At 41.5% G+C, this 21,080-nt stretch overlaps 1 protein-coding gene across 1 annotated transcript in view; it reads right to left on the minus strand.

Moving 5' to 3' along the window:
* samd11 (sterile alpha motif domain containing 11) overlaps positions 1–21,080 on the minus strand; it is a 172,074-nt gene that overhangs the window by 34,311 nt on the left and 116,683 nt on the right. Inside the window, 2 exon segments of the mRNA XM_034173284.1 lie at positions 3,087–3,179; positions 11,846–11,955. Of these exon segments, the coding sequence (XP_034029175.1) occupies positions 3,087–3,179; positions 11,846–11,955 (203 nt within the window).

Below are 21,080 nucleotides of genomic sequence, written 5' to 3' on the forward strand. Positions count from 1 at the left end.
AAGACCAGTCCCTAGCGGTCTGTGAGTATACTGGTAAAATATCACATTCATTCATTTTCTATACCCACTTACTCCAATCAAGGGTCACGACGTGGGGAGCTGGATTCTATCCCAGCAGTCATAGTGCGTGAGGCAGTGTACACCCTGGACAGGACGCCAGTCTGTCGCAGGGCCACATAGACAAACAAATGCATTCACACCCACACGCACAGCTACAGACAATTTAAAGTTTCCAGCTCACCTAATCTGCATGTCTGTGGATGTGAGAGGAAGCCAGAGTACCTGGACAGAACCCACGCAAACACAGAGAGAACATGCAAATTCCACACAGAAAGGCCATAAGTGGGAAGCAATCCGAAGACCTTCTAACCACTAAGCCACCGTGCTGCCTGGCTAAAATATCACATTTTATGATAATCACGGTTAAAGAAATATTTTTTTGAGCCTACTGGTCAGGACCAGTAGCACCAATTTTATTAGTGGTCCTCCTGGTCCAAGTTAGTGGCCCCAGGTATTTGGAAGCTCAGAGCCTCTGACGGCGAGCCTCAGCGTAATATTCAATCAATACTGTATTTGTAAATCTATAGCATGATAGAAGGTTTTCAATTTGTGCTGAATGTATGTAAACTAATAAACATTTGCTTACATGATCCTCTGCTTTCATGTGAATGTACTGTGCACCTTATACTTAATATCTGTTTCTTCTCAGACTAGTATGATCAAAATTTTATTTTTTAGGAAAATCATGTTAAAATTTCACATCACATTCAGATTTTGTAGCAAAATATAACAGTTGATCCAAGTTAACTTTATATGTGTGCCATATATGGGCATGCAGTGTTGCTATGGTAACTCCTGCTGACCCTATCTGGACCTGCTCTGCTACTCTTTCTGTGCACTGCTCCTGTTAAAGATGTTCTATTTAAGGTAAAAGTAGCATGTGAACACCGCATATTTTAACACGATTCTCTTTTGACTGAGCGTCATTCATGAAGTCAGTGGTGTGACAGAGTGGCACAGCATGAATCATTGTAATCTGTGAACATCGGCTCAGTTATTTAAGTCGCAAAATTGAAAAAAAGCTTTGGTCTTGTTGACCACTTTTAATCACTAGACCAGCAAGATTTTTAACTAGACATCGGTCTAGCAGGAAAAAATATCAACTCGACATAGGTCAAAAGTTACTGGTCCTTGTCCTCGGACCAGTGGATTTCTCTACCCCTGTTAATATAATATTCTAACGTTAAAGTGTTTCTGAAACTGTTTTAAAATTACTCCAAAGTCTAACAGATAGTAATATACTGTTGAAGTAGTTGTCAGACCTATTGTTTTTGGATATGTGGGGTGTTAGGTGGTCAGCATGATTTTTTTTTATATAAGATGGGTGACTGAGAAGTTCCGAGCCTGACCCAGAATAAGTAGGGCATGGTTTTCCATCTTTTGCATTCTGAGAAATGTGGGTTTCTCAGAATGCAAAAGATGGAGAACCACGCCCTACTTTTTCTGGGTCAGGCTCAAAATGTCTCAATCTGTCACCCACAGCCTCTGTGGGCAGGTCACACAACAAGCAAGAATCTAAACATGGGTGTAGTGGTGCTGATATGCAGGTATACAGGGTATATTCAGATTAGAAAAAGTGGATTTAAGGTACAACGTAAAGTAAGTCTTTATAGGCCCTGAGGCCTGAGAATTTAAGGTACGCCCAAATAAAAATAGTCTTATGTATACAGCATGTGACATTTATTCCATGAATTAACCCTTTAAGGCCTTACTTCCACCAAAGCAAAAAGCACACCCTTGAAATAGCGCCAAGCCTGTGCAAAAGCTCCACCATAAGGTGACGTTCAGGGAAGAGAACACTCATCACTTCAGCACAAGAAATAACTTATCAACAACAACTTAATAGATGAATGCACTGAGTGAGTGAATGTATTATTAACAGTTACAGACAATAAACAATAAATTAGGGGTTTTAGGAAAAACACAAATGGTTCATTTGTCCAACAATCAGACATTGAGAGAAACAGGAGAATTTAAAAACAAAAAAGTGAAATTTGGTCAGCTGTAAATAAGAGAATATTACTTTTCAAACATTTTGGCTGCAGTTAATGTGTGAAAAAACTTTGCTTATGGCCCTGTCACACCTTGATTTAGCCAGCGTATGACGACGCAATAAAAACACGCAGAATACACTGGCGCACGTCTAATACGTTTTGTGTATACGTCATAATACAGTGAGGTTTCATGCATGCACAATATTTTCGACGCATTCCACCCTATGGCTCATACGCCGCGCATACGTGGGTCATAGGTTATATGTAAGTTATGCGATTGCTGACACTCATTACTTGCAAGTTACTCATAAGTCGAAATATGTCGAGATAATGTCCAGCTTACCCAAAACTTATTTCTAACCCATCAGTAACTTGCATTGAATCTATGTGAAACTTATATTGAACTTATCTCCAACGCATATTGACATTTGTAGACATATCTGATGTGTTGCGGATGACCACAGAACGTATTGAACGTGACAGCTGTGGTATAATGGCGTATTGGCTCCTGCCTGAAAACCACAACAGGAACAAAAACGGATGTGAACAGTTTAGCATCAGGCCTAAACAGTGAGACCAGTGTGTTGTTCTTTTTGGCAAGCTAACCCTTTAATGACTTCCTGATTGCATGAGGCATTTTGGGAGAGAGAGAGTGAGAGAGAAAGAGAGAGAGAGTGAGAGAGAAAGAGACAGAGAGAGAGAGAGAGAGAGAGAGAGAGAGAGAGAGAGAGAGAGAGAGAGAGAGAGGAGAGAGAGAGAGAGAGAGATGTTGGCCTGAGGGCATGAAAGTGTATCTTCAGGTAAAAATATGTGTATGAACTTACAGTATTCCCATCATTACCCCAAAACACACTGACCACCTCCTGGCAGTTGAATGAATCCCAGCCCACTCTTCCTGTCTCCAACCTCCATCCTCACTATTTCACTTCCACGTTTGTCCTTTTTTCCACAATTTTCCTCCCCAAAATGTGAAGCTTCTGCAGCATCTGAGCACATCTCTGATGTCACAGCGTGCACACTGTGCAGACTTACCTTTGGGGGATACGCTGCGTGACTTCTTGCTCTCAGAGGGACACTCGCTGCTGCTGTTGGAGGAGAGACTTCTCCTCTTGCCTAGAAGGTCATCTGTCAGAGCAAAAGAGAGAAAGGGAGAGCAAGCGATTAAAAAGACAGATTTGACAAAGCTTCCGAGCGCCGTGTTGCTGTGCGTCTACATGCATTCATGGAGGCTGCTGTGGAAATGCAGAGTTAAAGGAGGAAAAAAAAGTGATGGGTGGAGGGAGAGGAGCGAGCCACGGGCTTCTGGAGATGTGCCTGTTCTGTCAGATGAGAGGAGGCCTGCGCCGGCGTGGATGACAGATCTGCCTGGCTGATTCACGTTTGGCTATTTGAGGGAAGGAGGAACGCTGCGTCTCTCTCTTTCCAGCAGTCTGTCCTCAAGTGTTATCACTGATCTTCCCCACTCGTCTTTCTTCTCCTTTTCCAGATGTTGGCCTGCACACGCGCTCATCCTGCATTACATCTACAACGTGTCTTCATTTTTAGGTTTTAAGGCTCCTCAAACTTCTGATGTATGTTAGTCTCATTTCTCCATCTGTTTCTCTCTCTCTCTCTCTCTCTCTCTCCTCTCATTAACACTCCCCCTGCCTCCCTCTTCTTCCCCAAAACACCCGCTCCCCTGCCATTAAAAGAGGAGCATCCCGTGTACAATTACAGCACCCCAACTGCTGCTGCTGCTTCCTCCTCCTCCACCTCCTCCTCTCCACCCCTCTCATCGCCTCCTCCACAAACCCACCTCAAATCAATACAGGTCTAATCAGAGAGGGAGGAGATGCAGAAGCACCTCGTACGCAGTGTCGGCGGGGAGGAAGAAGCCGTTTGTCATTTTTCTATCTTTGGGGGGTGTTTTTTTTTTCTCTTCCTTTCTCTATTTCCATCTTGTGCACCTTTCCCGTTTTCCCACAACCCAGACAGGGGAGATGCCGTGGCAACTGCCTCCCTTCTTTCTTTCTGTTCTCACCTCATCGTGTATTTTTAGGGATCGGGGAGCAATTTTTGCCTCCCTCAAGGAAAACAGGTCCTCTCTGTGCCTGTCTCGCTTTTTCAACAAAGCCATTTTTCATCATTTGCACAGCATGTGTAAACACCACGTAGAAATAACACACACAGGAAGGGGGAGAAAAAAAGCAAGTAATTTCATAGGAAAAACCAGGCCGACTATATCGGCTGATTCCCGTCAATGTCCACTCCTGATATTGCTGTTTCCTGACGGGTGAACAGTCACCAATAGTCTGGAGAAGCCAGAGCCGTGTCTAACCTTTAACCTTTAACGTATCACCCAAAGCTGTGTCGCCGGTTCTCTGTAACAAGACGCAGACGGGGAGCGATGAGACTCAGAGGAGTCTATTAGGGCCTCTGAAGAAGAAAGGTGCTGATGAGAGGGCGAGCAAACGAGTAAGAAGGGGAGGTGGTGAGGTGCAGGGGGGTTCACTAATGATCCCGTGTTTGATGTTGCCTTTCAGGTCCTGAGGAGATCCACTCCCTGTACCAGCCCAAAGAGACAGCGGGGAGGTGGGTGAGGACGGCTAATGGACACACAGAATGTCTTTCACCATTTCTGCTTTTCTGCAGTTTCCTTTATGATGCCTCATTCAGGTTTCCCCTTCTCATTTCCAAATCGTTCAGTCCATTTGCGTAAAAAGGCTCCATCTATCCCATTATATAGAATAATAAAGAGAGGGTGAGGATGAAGAAGTCCCATTAGTTAACCCTCCCAACACACACACACGCAGGCGTGCACTTGAGTTGTCTCTTGAGCCAAATTCACTCAAGACACTGTGTCTCCTGAGTGATGGCCTGAGGGCCAGAGATTTGGGGGGACGGACCACTTTTAAAGCCAATTAAATGGTACATCTCAGGAGCACCGGCGCACTCTTTTAATGCAGACCCCTTAGCGTCTATGCTAACGCTTTTTATTCCTGCTAACAGCACTCACAGTGGAGTTTGCACTTCCCAGCTTTTCCACATCACCTGCTTTTTAATATTTCTCAGAAAATTGTAAGTGCGCTTAAACAGTTGGGAGTTTTATTTGGCTTTGAAGCTACAATTCCAGCCGCCTAAATAAATCAATGCAAATGTCAAAGTTGACAAATGCGTTGGCCTAAAAGATCACCTTCTACCCTCTGCTCTCAGCTCCTCCTGCTTATCTGCCATTTCTCCTACTGAGCGAGGAAGAAGGGATGGGAAAAGGATACAGAAAGAGGGAAGAGCAGGACTTAAACCACTTCTCTTTCATGTGACACTGCCAGGACGAAGCGTCAGCCAGAGGAACATTCCTCTTTCTTTGATTTCCTCTCCTCCCTTAAACTTTAGTCCTCCTTCTCTTCTCTCCATCCCATGGAGCATGGTGACAGCTCAGACAGCCAGACTCCTTAATTCCAATCTTACTCCGTTAATCTGTCATCTTTATCAGGCCGGAGAGGGGGGCCGTGCGTGGAAAGGGAGGGAGTGACAGGCGGGGACTTGAGGTGGGCCGCCAGCCGCAGCACCCCGATCAATCTCCACATTATAGCTGACAGAATGGTGCTAATAACTTATTGATCCCCCCTCCGTGCGCCGGGGCCTCCGCCGGCCCTGAAAGCTCTGCCATTGATTGGCTTACAGGCCGATGCAGCCGGACGAGGGCGGGGAAGACGGGAGGGTGGGCGGAAGGGATTGGGCATGGGGGGGGGACACTGCTGCTAATGTGCAAACATGCATACAAAAAGTAGCGCAACCCTGTGACCTGCCGCTCCAACTGTCCCATGTGATACAGGACGAGTGGAGTGAACAGATGGAAAGAAAATGGCAGAAAATTAAGAGAAAAACCTGGAGGACAAGTCTACTGAAGCGTTCGCAACTGTCTAAAACGTCCACTCACTACACACTGGGAGCAATAGGGGATTAAAGGCCTTGCCCAAGGGCCCTGAGTGATTTTCCAGTCAGGTTGGGACTTGAACCCATGATCTTCTAGACTCAAGCCCAACACCTTAACCACTAGACCATCACCTCCCCTTTCTGTATAAAAAATACAGAAACTGTGCTGCTGCCAATGTTTTTTTAATTCAACAAGAAAATAAGTTGCCTCTTTAACTTAATTCACGGTATTTCTCGAACATTTTAAAATAACTCATTTTAAACCCGATCTCAGACAATTTCCTGATGGCATCATGACAAGTGATTTTATCTATGAATTTGTGATGGGATCACAAAATTATTTCAAGATGGCATCACAAAATTTTGGGTGGGGTGGGGGGATGGTTTTCCTATCTGCAGTTCATACAGGTAGGAAAAAAGTATGGTTGTCAAATTCACATTTCCAGCCAGTCAAAAATCTAGTATAATCTAGTATCTAGTATTAATACCTCTTCATAAACAACAACCACAAGAAGCCTTTTTTCTACAGAGGCAAAATTATATGTGTGATATAAGAAATAAGTCCTGTGCAGGCTTTGAGGCCTGTTGGCACCCGTACTTATCCCCAGATCCTGTAGTGGGATGTAAATGAGAGTCTGAGGCGGGTCCACACTTACAGCTGGGTGGACAGAGACCATGCAGACAAAGTGTCTTGTCCACTGACACAGCCAGGTAGTGTGACTGGGAATGAAACCCATCTCTGCATATTGGTAGCCCCACTCCTGCTGAGCTACCTGCCCCACAATATGTGTGATGTCTTTAAGATTAGCACTGTTAGCACTGTTGCCTCACAGCAAGAAGGTCATGAGATCCCACTTAGTCCTTTCTGTGTGGAGTTTGCATGTTGTCCCCACATCAGTGTGGATTTCCTCCAGGCACTTTGGTTTTGTGTGTGTGTGTGTGTGTGCACACGCTGGGATGCAGCGTCACACACAAGCACACATCTCAAACTAGGCCTTTAAAACCACATACAGGAAAGTGTGCACACACACACACACACACACACACACACACACACACACACACACACACACACACACACACACACACACACACACACTGTAACTGCCTCTGGGAGTCTGAGTGCAGGGAGCAGAAAAGCAGAGAGAGAGAGGCGGCCCAAAAACACCTTATCTGCCTGTTTGAGTCTCCGGTCTGACCGCAGAGCCACGGTTTACAGTCTCCACAGGCAGCCAGACTCTCAGCATCGGCGCCCCTGCCCCCCCCCCCATTCCCCCCTCCCTCCTTCCACCGCTCACAGAGCCTCCGTTTAGCCAGAAGCTGGCGAGCGAGAGAGCGAAAGAGCAAGGGAGGAGCCAGCCCTCCTGTCTGTCCCTCAGATTTAATTAACGGCCCACTCCGGCGCAGAGACGACCCAGCAGGCCTGCTTCTTTCTCGTCCTGACCCACACTGAGCCGACCGCCGCCATAGCCGCCGCCTGCCCTCCCCTCACCCCACCGCCACACTCATTCATCTCTGTTTCCTCCATTTCCAAATGTTTCTTCCATCACTATCGCTTCAGTCTACGCACTGTGTACGTTTTCGTCTTTCGCCCCCCTCTCCCCTCTGCCTCCACAGTTCTTTGGTAGAAGTTGAACCCTCAGTCAAACAGGAGAGCTGACAGACAGCTGAGAGTGAAGACGGTCACGGACAGTGAGTGACGCCAAATAATCCACTGCTCTCAAACCTCATACACTTTACACCCACCTATGTATTTGGATGCAAATTTAAACCCTTTGCGTGGGACAGCAGGAGTATCACGCTGTGTTTTCTTTCTGCCATTTCACTGGAAGACTGAATTAAAGCCAGTGGCTGATTGGATTGGACTTTTATACAGACACAGAGCGAGTTGGATGTCTGTTAAATCTTCCTACAATGCTCAAACGAACATATTGTAGAACCGTGCCCCCCCCCCGTATAGGCCAACCACCTACCAAACACGTAACCCCTTCCCCCTTCCCTTTGTGTTTTCCACCTTTAAGATGACTCCTCAAGTTCTGAGTTCTTCTCTAATTTTAGCATCCGATTAGGCCGGAATTTTGGTAAAAATCCATCCCAAACAGGTTTAAAGACACCAGTTGGGCTGATTATGGAGCAGGCAAACACCCGTCACCTTCCATCTGCCCTGCGTGATACTACAGGCACCGTATGGTCAATTAATCTGGCAGACAGAGGCGACGCATCCACAGAGAGGGTACGGAGGTGCTGGGTCTGGGCTGATTAGGCCACATGTTGTGCACCTAATGGGATAAAACGGGGGCAGAATTGTACCCCAGTGCAGCAAAGGTATCATCTGACAAAAAGACATCAAAGTTTAATTTGGCATAAAAAAAAATGTAAGAATTCAGGTGGCTCATCATTAAATATTGTTTTTCCTGATGCATACATCAGCAGAGATATTAGAACCAATGACCTGTTCTTGCACAAAGCCATGACAATAATTATTCCGTGGACTAAAATGACCCAGGAGATGAAAGACATGTGAAGACTATATGTTCTTAATACTAACAGAAATAAAATCCAAAATAGAATTTAGAACATTTACAATAAAAGTCAGACACTGGTTTTAAAAATGTGATCATGAATTCAAGCCCTTTTGGACAGGTCACTCTCAAATACATTCATCTGTAAAGTCTTTTGTATTTTACTCTTAAGAGTGGTCTGTTTTGTTTTATATGAACTGCTTTTGTGTTTAAAAGCCCGACTTGGGACAAAAATAACGCAATGCTAAAATACCCACGGCTGTATGAGCATTGTCTTCTTTATAATTTGCAGGTGTTTAATTGGTATCCCAGTACAAAGTATATATATAAATAATTATAAATTTATTGTTATTTACATAAATTATTACGATCCTATTGTCTTACATACAATTTGTACATAAAGCCCATCTCTATCTCTATCAATCAATCATAAATGATATTTACGTTTATGAGCTTTGACAAGAGTGGAAGCTAGCTTTGAGTTAGCGGACGTTATCATACATGCTAATGTCCTTAAAATGACTTGTAAATCACTTGAGGTGTTATCAGGTTACAAAAACAGCGTTCTCAGTTTTAGAAGTGTTTATTTCTCGCTAGCTTTTACATAATATATGACAAAGAGGTTATATTTACACATAAATAAAATGGAGTTTTGCAGCTAGCTACCAGCCTGTGACATCACCACACTGACGTCCACTAAATGTCTTTTAAATCACTTCAGAGGTGTTATTAGGTTCCAAAAACAGAGTTTTCAGTTTTACAAGTGTTTATTTCTCACTAGCTTTTGTAGAATATATGAGAAACATGTTATATAAACACATAAATGAAGCATTTTTAGACAGACCTACCACTGACATCATGTTGCCCCTCTACTCTGATTGGCTGTCACCTCCACCACTCAAAACAAAAAACAGAACAGATTGAAACAGACTGTGACTTTTTAACCTCTTAAAATACCTCTTAAAATAGGTCAAGGTTGACCATCTTTGAATTTGTCCAAGGTTTGTGTCCCAAGAATGTTTCCTGTGAATTTGAAGACTTCGGTAGCTGGCAGCATGGTGGATTAGTGGTTAGCGTTGTTGCATCACCGCAACAAGGTCATGAGATTGATTCCCACCTGTGGCCTTTCTGTGTGGTGTTTGCATGTTCTCCCTGTCTTTGCGTGGGTTTTCTCAGGGTGCTCCGGTTTCTTCCAACATTTAAAGCCATGCAGGTTAGGTGAATTAGAAACTTCATAATTTCCCAGGTCTCCCTTGCAAAAGAGATCTCAATCTCAATGGGACTAACCTGGTTAAATTGTATACTCATATGAATCACATACGTATCTGCTTAAAGCTGGGAATGTTCTCTATCAGGCAGGTTCATTACTTTTCCATGGAGTCACCCTCCCTTTCCACACACTTGTGCCAATGTTGGACAGGTTTTTGCATCCAGTTGGTGAAGAAATCGAGTGTTGTCTCTTGGTACCAGCAACACATAGCTGCTTGCACCTCTGTATCATTAGTGTAAATGTGTCCCTTCAAGCCTTTCAGTTTGGGAAAAAGGAACTAGTCATGGTACAAGATCAGGACTGTGCAGCGGATGCGGTAAGATCTTGTAATATTTGAACCGCTGCAATGCATCCCTAGTTTGCTTATTCAAGTGGACGAGCAATCATGCTGAAGAACTGCATCTTTTCAAGGATGAAAACGCTTCAAGCATGTGTGCAGCTTGTGCAAATTGTCCACATACTGGTTGGAGTTGACAGTATTGCTGGGTTCTAAAAAATTTCTGAGGACTCGGCCATCGCACCTGCACTTGATGCCTGTTGTTTCAAATGTACGTTGCCATTTTTTAACCATCTACTGCAGGGGTGGGCAATCATGTGCCACAAACGGCTGAGACACTGCAGGTTTTCATTGCTACCAATCACCTCAGCAAGTGATTTCATTAATGATCAGGTGTTTATGTTCAGCAGAGAAGTTCATCAGCACCCCACCTGCTGAGGTGATTGGTTGCAAGGAAAACCTGCAGTGTCTCGGCCCTCGTTGCCCATCCCAATCTACTGTGTGCAGGTACATGGTGACCCCCCCCCCCCCCCCAAAAAAAAACAGGACCCATAAAAATTGTAATAAATTGTAATAAATCCTACAAACTTCAATCTGTGTACAATCATTCCCCAAAGTGTCAGTTACCTTGGTCGCATTGCATAAAAGTCATGTTCTTTCCAAATTAAGATCCAGTCAGTATGATTTGTTGGCGAAATAGGCCTCCAGGCAAAATCGAATAGAATAGAGCCTTTATTGTCATTGCACATATATACATACAACGAAACTTGTCCTCTGCATTTAACCATCCTAATTACAGTTAGACACAATCTAACCACCAGGAGCAGTGGGCAGCCACAGTCCAGCACCCGGGGACCAACTCCAGATGTAGACGCTGGTCAGGGGGCATGCATGTTTTTGATTGTTTTTGTTTATGATTGTAGGAGGAAACCCACGCAGACACGGGGAGAACATACAAACTCCACACAGAAAGGCCGGGAATCGATCTGTGCTGTGAGGCACCAGTGCTAACCACTAAGCCACCATCTTTTCCTTGGTTGACCAAGACATGTTGGGGAAGACAACTGGAACAACAGCCAACAAATCATACCATTTGGAGCTTAACTTGGAAAGAACATGACTATTTTGACCAAGATAACTGAAACTTTGGGGAATGATCATACATAGACTGAAGTTTAAATCCAGCAAACTTCAAGAAATTTGGTGGTCTTTTGTAGGATTTACTACGATTTTTATGGGTTCTGGGGGGGGTTTTTGGGGGGCGGGTGGGTGGGTGAATGAATAATACGATAATGTGAAAAAAATTGTTTTATTGCTTCTGTATTGTAGAATATTTACGTTTCATAGTATATTGTTATAATGTATAGACCACAAACAAACCCTGAATATTGATATATAGATTGTTGGTACACAACATCCTCATACCTGCTACTTCATACGATTCTATTCTGTCTATTCTATTCTGTCTGGAAGCTGTGCATAAAACTTACTTACACACACACACCGTAGGGCCTCTATACTCACATGAAACAGGATTAATGGCAAACAAAGCGATTTATTCAGAGGTAATTTAAAACAGGCGGTTTAGGAAAAATCCTAGAGTGCGGCATAGAAGAACATTAAGTAATCAAGTTGAAAGCGACCTTCAGGAATGTGTAATGAGCTTATGCTGAATTACCCAAATCACACAAATTAGAGTAAATTAAATAGAATACATATGGATGCTAGAAGAGATGTAAGGAGGTGAGAATGTACACAAAGAGAGAAGGAAGTGGGGAACAAAATGGATCCACAGTGGGGGTCCTACCTGTGTGTCCAGTACTCGTGCTGTGGTCAGACGCTGACTGGCCTTCGGGCATACCGTGCTGTCTGGTGTGGTGCAAGTTGGAGATGATTGTTGAGAGGTCACTGTCCCGGCTGGAAGAGAGAAGCGAGGGCACGCTGTGACAAACTATATTCCCACACAGCACAAAACAAACACAAACAGCGACTCACCAAAGAAATCCTCCATCCAGAGTCTACTGCATGTTCCTGCACACACACACACACACACACACACACACACACACACACACACACACACACACACACACACACACACACACACACACACACACACACACACACACACACACACACACACACACACACACACACATTCTGCAGCTACATGTCTGTCCTGTCAGCTGGTTGTGCACTCTGGGTTGCTTAATGCACTCTGACAGACTACCGCATCCAGCACTTCTGGGTCTCATCCCTACTCATCGTCCACACTAAGATGTCTTAACGAACATATTCACAACCCATAAGTGGTTTATCAGCTTAAAACCTGATTATGGTTCTTTTTCAAACACCAGCTGCCAACTGAATTGTTGGAGAAATCTGGCAGTGAAACAAAGTCTACATTTTCCATGACAAAGCTTTAAAGATCAAGTCAATGTTAATATAATTAATTTGTAGTAAATGATGGACTAGGGAAGACCCAGAACACGCTGGAGGGACTACATCTCTTGGCTGGCTTGGGAACGCCCTGGGGTTCCCCCAGAGGAGCTGGGGGAGGTGTGTGTGGATCAGGAGGTCTGGGCGACTTTGCCTGAGCTGCTGCCCCCGCGACCCGACTCCGGATAAAGTGGAAGAAAATGGATGGATGGATGGATGGATGGATGATGGACTAAAAATAAAAAGTAGTACTGTGTGTAGCATCTTATACCTCGCTCCCTTAGGGAAGTTGTTTTTGAGGGTTTTGTGTGTAGCATATGTGTTGGAGATGATTATTTATATGTTGTTTTTTTGGGGGGGCAAAAGGATGGTTGAGCAAAATATAAAGTTGTTCCATTGATGGTCTTTTTTTTCCCTCATTCTTCTTTATTAAACAAGTATCATCAATCCACCAACTCCATACTTACAGCTATCTAGTCATTGCAGAGTAGGGAGCCCATCATGATAAGAATTTGGACCAACATTATGTAGACCTGGGTTCAATTCCCAGTCATGCTAACTATCTGACCCACCCACACAGCTTGTCTGGTTAACTAACCTGTGATGGACTGGCATCCCACACAGGTGTAGTTGTAGACTCTCACCCACTTCGCACTACAGAACAAATGCCAATGGGCCTTTGGGCCTATACAGGACTCTGAACATGCTTGTTCCTCTCTTATATCAGAAGTTAAGTGAGGTTAGGTCTGCTTAATATTTGGTTTGGAGCAATTGTGTTCGGTTTGTTTATGTAGAATCTTCTTTAAAAATGTGGACACTACACTATTTTGCACGTTAAATGTTTTCACATATTCTACACACTGAGACAGCCGCAGCAACCAAACTAAAGATCTGTTAGCGAGCTCACAAAACAATTCTCCCGCTCAACCTCTGTATTGAAGAGCACAACTGATGTTTTTATATGTATAACTGACACGTAATATGTATTTTAAAAATTCCTATTATCTCCCCCTTGCAGATGTCGGAACAAAATAGTTTTGCTTCATGCACATCCTCAGATGGTGCGAATTTTCAGTGAAATCCATGAACCAGTTTAGGAGTGGCACTAAAAAGAATCAGGAACAGATAAACAGATGGACAATGTCAAGATGGACAGGGTGATTACTACACACCCCCTGGACTTTTGTTTGGTGAGGTAAGTTAAATGTACTACATCTAGACAGTACATTTAACTTACCTCAAAACAAAAAAAAGAAGAAAGGTGAAATAATATAACACTAATGCTGTTTTTCAGAAGATAAAAAGTTGTCCATATGAATCAGCAGGCTGAGAAATCAATCACTTTATAAAGTCAAAAAACATTTCCTGAATAATAAAATTATTTTACCCATTTTGAAAATTTTATTTTCCTGAACATGATGCAGACTGCTGTGACCACAATGCCTCCTCTTAAAGGGACAAACCACAAACATGGAGCAGAGCTATGGCGACCCTGAACATACAGAGGGAGCCGAAAGACGAACAACAACAGTCTTTGCTGTAACGGCGGATGTAACAGTGACAAACAGCATCAAGTCCATTATATCATTAAATTAAAAACACAGCAGTTCAAGAAGCAAGAAGAGCATTCAGGTTTTTCTTAGCCAGCAGCTGTACGTCTGGAAGATCCCCACTTCTGAAACATGTTAGCCATAATCAGACTGTTTTTAAAGATCTGAGACAGGAAAAAACTACGGCTGAATAAGAATCAGGTATTAAACATAATCAAAATTAAATCCTGCAGAAAGAGATCAGCTTGTACTTTTACCCTTCTATTTTTTGACATTTTATGTTTGCATTTTGCAACTAAATATATAGAAAATAGAATATACTAAAAAAAAAAAACATGTTGATGCATGTTTGATGCCTGAAGGAGGAATAAATGACAACTAACGAGTTGCCCGTGGGGATCCACGGACTCTAGATTGGGTATTGGGGATAGCAGCTAAAATAGGTAGCTGACATTTTTCAAGTGTGGTAATAAATTAAGCAATGAGTTGGAACGGCGTGTGAGTCCAGAATGTTTTTAGAACCTTAGACCTCAATAATTTTTAGAAGAGGAATTCAACTTTCATTTCCTGTTAATTATGGAATTTTTAATGTTAATTTATTGTCTTAATGTTTTTATAAATTAAGTTGTTGTTATATACACACTATGATTATTATTATTATTGTTATTATTATTATTTTATTACTAGTTCTAATTGGCATTTAATTTTTAAATGTACCACAATGGAAATACGTGTTTTCACTTTCTTGTGTCATCCATGTATTTTAATGTATTTACAATTCTATGCGTTCTCAGGGTGCAGGACTAATTTGTGTTTCTAGGGTGAATAAAAAGTCTGCGAGTCACAGAGCTTTCTCTTATTGTGCCCCTGTTCTGTGGAATGATCTCCCTGCATCAATAAAACAGTCAGATTCTGTGGAGACTTTCAAGTACAGACTTAAGACGCACTTATTTTCCCTTTCGTATGGCTAGCATACTGGCATAGTATGTTACTACACTTTTCACTCTTTTAATTAATTTTATTAGTAAACAGAGCGTGCCACCATCACCCCTTTGAGTCTGGTCTGCTTGAGGTTTCTTCCTTAGAGGGAGCTTTTCCTTACCATTAATGCTCTGGGGGTTAGTAAGGTTAGACCATACTTGTGTAAAGCACATTGAGGCAACCTTGCTGTGATTTGGTGCTATATAAATGAAAATAAATTGAAAATTATATGCACTTACACTGAACTTACTAAATAAAATCACACACTCACGCTTTTAATTTAAAGATTAAAAGATACTGCCCTCTGCTGGAAAGGCGTGTGAGTCCAAAATGTAATTAGCAATGTTAGCTAATATTCATAGCTATAAACTATTAGTCCTATCAGTGGTCAGTTTTGGCCACGTTCATCCTTGACCCAAAATACATAAGCATACCAAATGGCAAGTGTCAGCTGTACTCTCTCTGTCCCTGATCCAAGTTGCACGCACACAGGCACACACGCACGCACAGCTGTTTGAATTTACCACATGCAGGTGCTTCTTATTTTAGATAAACAGGTGGAGCGCAAACATAGTACACATTCCACTCATGGTGTCAGCAACATAAGACTAAACTCACTCATAGTAATGGCAACATAACTAAAGTAACTAAACCAATTGAACTACAAAATCACAATAAACCAATAACACTAACAACACTGTTAAACTAACATGAACCACAATAACATTTAAAACCCCAAAAACCCAAACTCCCATGGTGTACTGCAGCACAACATCCACTGTTTATTTGTTAGCTAAAAATTTCTTCAAAAATATTATGCCTATCAACGTTCTGTTTTTACAGTGTTCATCCTTCACCCAAAACATATAAGCATACCAAATGGCAAACGTCAGCTCTCCCCGGTTTTTGTGTGATCAAAGCCATACACACGCATACACACGGACACATGCACGCACGTGTGCACGGACATAGAGGCTACTTAGCTATTATAATATATATATGTATTTTTGTTTGTTGTGAGCTGCACACACACATTGTCATTTTTAATACTTATGGCCCCAATTACACCAATTTCTTGAGTTTTACAAAAAAGCAATTTGATTTTCGAGCAAAACTGCAAAGTCACATTTTACAAATAATCAACAGAGCAACATCTTTCTTGAACCGGACATAAGAAAAAAAGGACTGACCTGACTCCTCACTTGATTTTAACACTCTAAAGGAAAGATCAACCTGGGTAGTATTCTTCAAATTGAGTTTGATAGCCCAAAATGAAACAGCTACAATGTGAGTGTACGACATTATGGCAAACAATCAAATCAAACTGGGAACCAGTATAACAAATTAACAATTAGCTGTGGGTACTGGTTCAGTCATGTTGAGAGATTCATATTTTGGGATGCAAAGTTAAAACCAATCAAATTTATCTGCAGACACTGAAGCAGGCCTGACAAAAGAAACTAAAAAAAAGATGACGCATTAATGCTGTACCACCTCTCGTTTTTAAAGATTTAAGTCCTAAAAAGAAATTTCTTTGGCACCACTATAAGTTCATTCCTTTATTTATTGTAAATAAGGAACTCTGGATACACGGTTGAGCGATTTAAATAAGGGATTGATTTTTATAAATTAAGTTGTTGTTATATACACACTATGATTATTATTATTATTGTTATTATTATTATTTTATTACTAGTTCTAATTGGCATTTAATTTTTAAATGTACCACAATGGAAATACGTGTTTTCACTTTCTTGTGTCATCCATGTATTTTAATGTATTTACAATTCTATGCGTTCTCAGGGTGCAGGACTACTTTGTGTTTCTAGGGTGAATAAAAGTCTGCGAGTCACAGAGCTTTCTCTTATTGTGCCCCTGTTCTGTGGAATGATCTCCCTGCATCAATAAAACAGTCAGATTCTGTGGAGACTTTCAAGTACAGACTTAAGACGCACTTATTTTCCCTTTCGTATGGCTAGCATACTGGCATAGTATGTTACTACACTTTTCACTCTTTTAATTAATTTTATTAGTAAACAGAGCGTGCCGCCATCACCCCTTTGAGTCTGGTCTGCTTGAGGTTTCTTCCTTAGAGGGAGCTTTTCCTTACCATTAATGCTCTGGGGGTTAGTAAGGTTAGACCATACTTGTGTAAAGCACATTGAGGCAACCTTGCTGTGATTTGGTGCTATATAAATGAAAATAAATTGAAAATTATATGCACTTACACTGAACTTACTAAATAAAATCACACACTCACGCTTTTAATTTAAAGATTAAAAGATACTGCCCTCTGCTGGAAAGGCGTGTGAGTCCAAAATGTAATTAGCAATGTTAGCTAATATTCATAGCTATAAACTATTAGTCCTATCAGTGGTCAGTTTTGGCCACGTTCATCCTTGACCCAAAATACATAAGCATACCAAATGGCAAGTGTCAGCTGTACTCTCTCTGTCCCTGATCCAAGTTGCACGCACACAGGCACACACGCACGCACAGCTGTTTGAATTTACCACATGCAGGTGCTTCTTATTTTAGATAAACAGGTGGAGCGCAAACATAGTACACATTCCACTCATGGTGTCAGCAACATAAGACTAAACTCACTCATAGTAATGGCAACATAACTAAAGTAACTAAACCAATTGAACTACAAAATCACAATAAACCAATAACACTAACAACACTGTTAAACTAACATGAACCACAATAACATTTAAAACCCCAAAAACCCAAACTCCCATGGTGTACTGCAGCACAACATCCACTGTTTATTTGTTAGCTAAAAATTTCTTCAAAAATATTATGCCTATCAACTTTCTGTTTTTACAGTGTTCATCCTTCACCCAAAACATATAAGCATACCAAATGGCAAACGTCAGCTCTCCCCGGTTTTTGTGTGATCAAAGCCATACACATGCATACACACGGACACATGCACGCACGTGTGCACGGACATAGAGGCTACTTAGCTATTATAATATATATATGTATTTTTGTTTGTTGTGAGCTGCACACACACATTGTCATTTTTAATACTTATGGCCCCAATTACACCAATTTCTTGAGTTTTACAAAAAAGCAATTTGATTTTCGAGCAAAACTGCAAAGTCACATTTTACAAATAATCAACAGAGCAACATCTTTCTTGAACCGGACATAAGAAAAAAAGGACTGACCTGACTCCTCACTTGATTTTAACACTCTAAAGGAAAGATCAACCTGGGTAGTATTCTTCAAATTGAGTTTGATAGCCCAAAATGAAACAGCTACAATGTGAGTGTACGACATTATGGCAAACAATCAAATCAAACTGGGAACCAGTATAACAAATTAACAATTAGCTGTGGGTACTGGTTCAGTCATGTTGAGAGATTCATATTTTGGGATGCAAAGTTAAAACCAATCAAATTTATCTGCAGACACTGAAGCAGGCCTGACAAAAGAAACTAAAAAAAAGATGACGCATTAATGCTGTACCACCTCTCGTTTTTAAAGATTTAAGTCCTAAAAAGAAATTTCTTTGGCACCACTATAAGTTCATTCCTTTATTTATTGTAAATAAGGAACTCTGGATACACGGTTGAGCGATTTAAATAAGGGATTGATGAAATGTGATATAAAGTTGAAATATGATGAAAATTTGCACTTTTTGAAAAAAATTCAAAATTTCTTCCCCTAAAGAGAAGAAATTCCAGTAATGCCATGACCTACATTTGGTAGCAATGTCATAGATTACATAGGAGCTTCCCCTGACCTGTGCAAGGGATGCTGGGTAGCACACAGCAACAGCTAATCGGAGTATGGAAAGGCAGTGTGACATGCTCACTCTCATATAGTTTGCAAAAGTTAGCGACAAATTAAACACTTCTAAATCTAAACATAATGCAATGCTAAAATACCCTCGGCCGTATGAGTCTTCTGTTCCTTATAATTTGCAGTTGTTTAATTAATTAGATCCTGTTGTCTTACATACAATTTGTACATATTCAACGAAGCCCCTCTATTAATCAATCAATTAAAAACGATATTTACATTGTAACAGCGTCTGCAGGAGGCCTTGCGTGTGTGTGTACCTGAGCTTTTGACAAAAGCAGAAGTTATGCAAATCAATGAATATTTGTAGATCACCCTCTATGCATTTGGTGGTATCAATGAGACAAATTTAACTCCATAGGAAGTTAGCTTTGAGTTAGCGGAGGTTAGCATGCACACTAACGCCGCAAAATGTGTTATCAGGTTACAAAAAGAGTGTTTTCAGTTTTAGAAGTGTTTATTTCTCACTATATTTTACATAATATATGACCAAGAGGATGTATTTACACACAAACAAAACAGAGTTTTGCAACTAGCTACCAGCCTGTGATGTCACCATGCTAACGTCCGCGAAATACGTTCAAAGGTGTTAGGTTCCAAAAATGGTGTTTTCGGTTTTAGAAGTGTTTATTTCTAGCTAGCTTTTACATAACATATGAGAGACATGCATATAAACACAAAGCAAAGCGATTTTGAAGAGACCAACCACTGACATCATGGGGCAGCTCTACTCTGATTGGCTGTCATCCCCGCCACTCAAAAACAAAGCAGAACAGATTCACAGATGCAGATGAACAGCTAACTGATCATCTGCAGAGGAATGGTCTATTTGAAGAGTTTCAGTCAGGTTTTAGAATTCATCATAGTACAGAAACAGCATTAGTGAAGGTTACAAATGATCTTCTTATGGCTTCGGACAGTGGACTCATCTCTGTGCTTGTTCTGTTGGACCTCAGTGCTGCTTTTGATACTGTTGACCATAAAATTTTATTACAGAGATTAGAGCATGTCATAGGTTGCCAGCTCCCAATTCAGATCAGGGAGACAGACACCCTCTCTACTTTTAAGATTAGGCTTAAAACTTTCCTTTTTGCTAAAGCTTATAGTTAGGGCTGGATCAGGTGACCCTGAACCATCCCTTAGTTATGCTGCTATAGACGTAGACTGCTGGGGGGTTCCCATGATGCACTGTTTCTTTCTCTTTTTGCTCTGTATGCACCACTCTGCATTTAATCATTAGTGATCGATCTCTGCTCCCCTCCACAGCATGTCTTTTTCCTGGTTCTCTCCCTCAGCCCCAACCAGTCCCAGCAGAAGACTGCCCCTCCCTGAGCCTGGTTCTGCTGGAGGTTTCTTCCTGTTAAAAGGGAGTTTTTCCTTCCCACTGTAGCCAAGTGCTTGCTCACAGGGGGTCGTTTTGACCGTTGGGGTTTTACATAATTATTGTATGGCCTTGCCTTACAATATAAAGCGCCTTGGGGCAACTGTTTGTTGTGATTTGGCGCTATATAAAAAAAAATTGATTGATTGATTGATTGATAGGTATTAAAGGCACTGCGCTGCGGTGGTTTGAATCATATTTGTCTAATAGATTACAGTTTGTTCATGTAAATGGGGAATCTTCTTCACAGACTAAAGTTAATTATGGAGTTCCACAAGGTTCTGTGCTAGGACCAATTTTATTCACTTTATACATGCTTCCCTTAGGCAGCATTATTAGACGGTATTGCTTAAGTTTTCATTGTTACGCAGATGATACCCAGCTTTATCTATCCATGAAGCCAGAGGACACACACCAATTAGCTAAACTGCAGGATTGTCTTACAGACATAAAGACATGGATGACCTCTAATTTCCTGCTTTTAAACTCAGATAAAACTGAAGTTATTGTACTTGGCCCCACAAATCTTAGAAACATGGTGTCTAACCAGATCCTTACTCTGGATGGCATTACCCTGACCTCTAGTAATACTGTGAGAAATCTTGGAGTCATTTTTGATCAGGATATGTCATTCAAGGCGCATATTAAACAAATATGTAGGACTGCCTTTTTGCATTTACGCAATATCTCTAAAATCAGAAAGGTCTTGTCTCAGAGTGATGCTGAAAAACTAATTCATGCATTTATTTCCTCTAGGCTGGACTATTGTAATTCATTATTATCAGGTTGTCCTAAAAGTTCCCTAAAAAGCCTTCAGTTAATTCAAAATGCTGCAGCTAGAGTACTGACGGGGACTAGCAGGAGAGAGCATATCT

The sequence above is a fragment of the Thalassophryne amazonica genome, chromosome 6 (genome assembly GCF_902500255.1).
Source record: "Thalassophryne amazonica chromosome 6, fThaAma1.1, whole genome shotgun sequence".
Classification (NCBI taxonomy): domain Eukaryota; kingdom Metazoa; phylum Chordata; class Actinopteri; order Batrachoidiformes; family Batrachoididae; genus Thalassophryne; species Thalassophryne amazonica.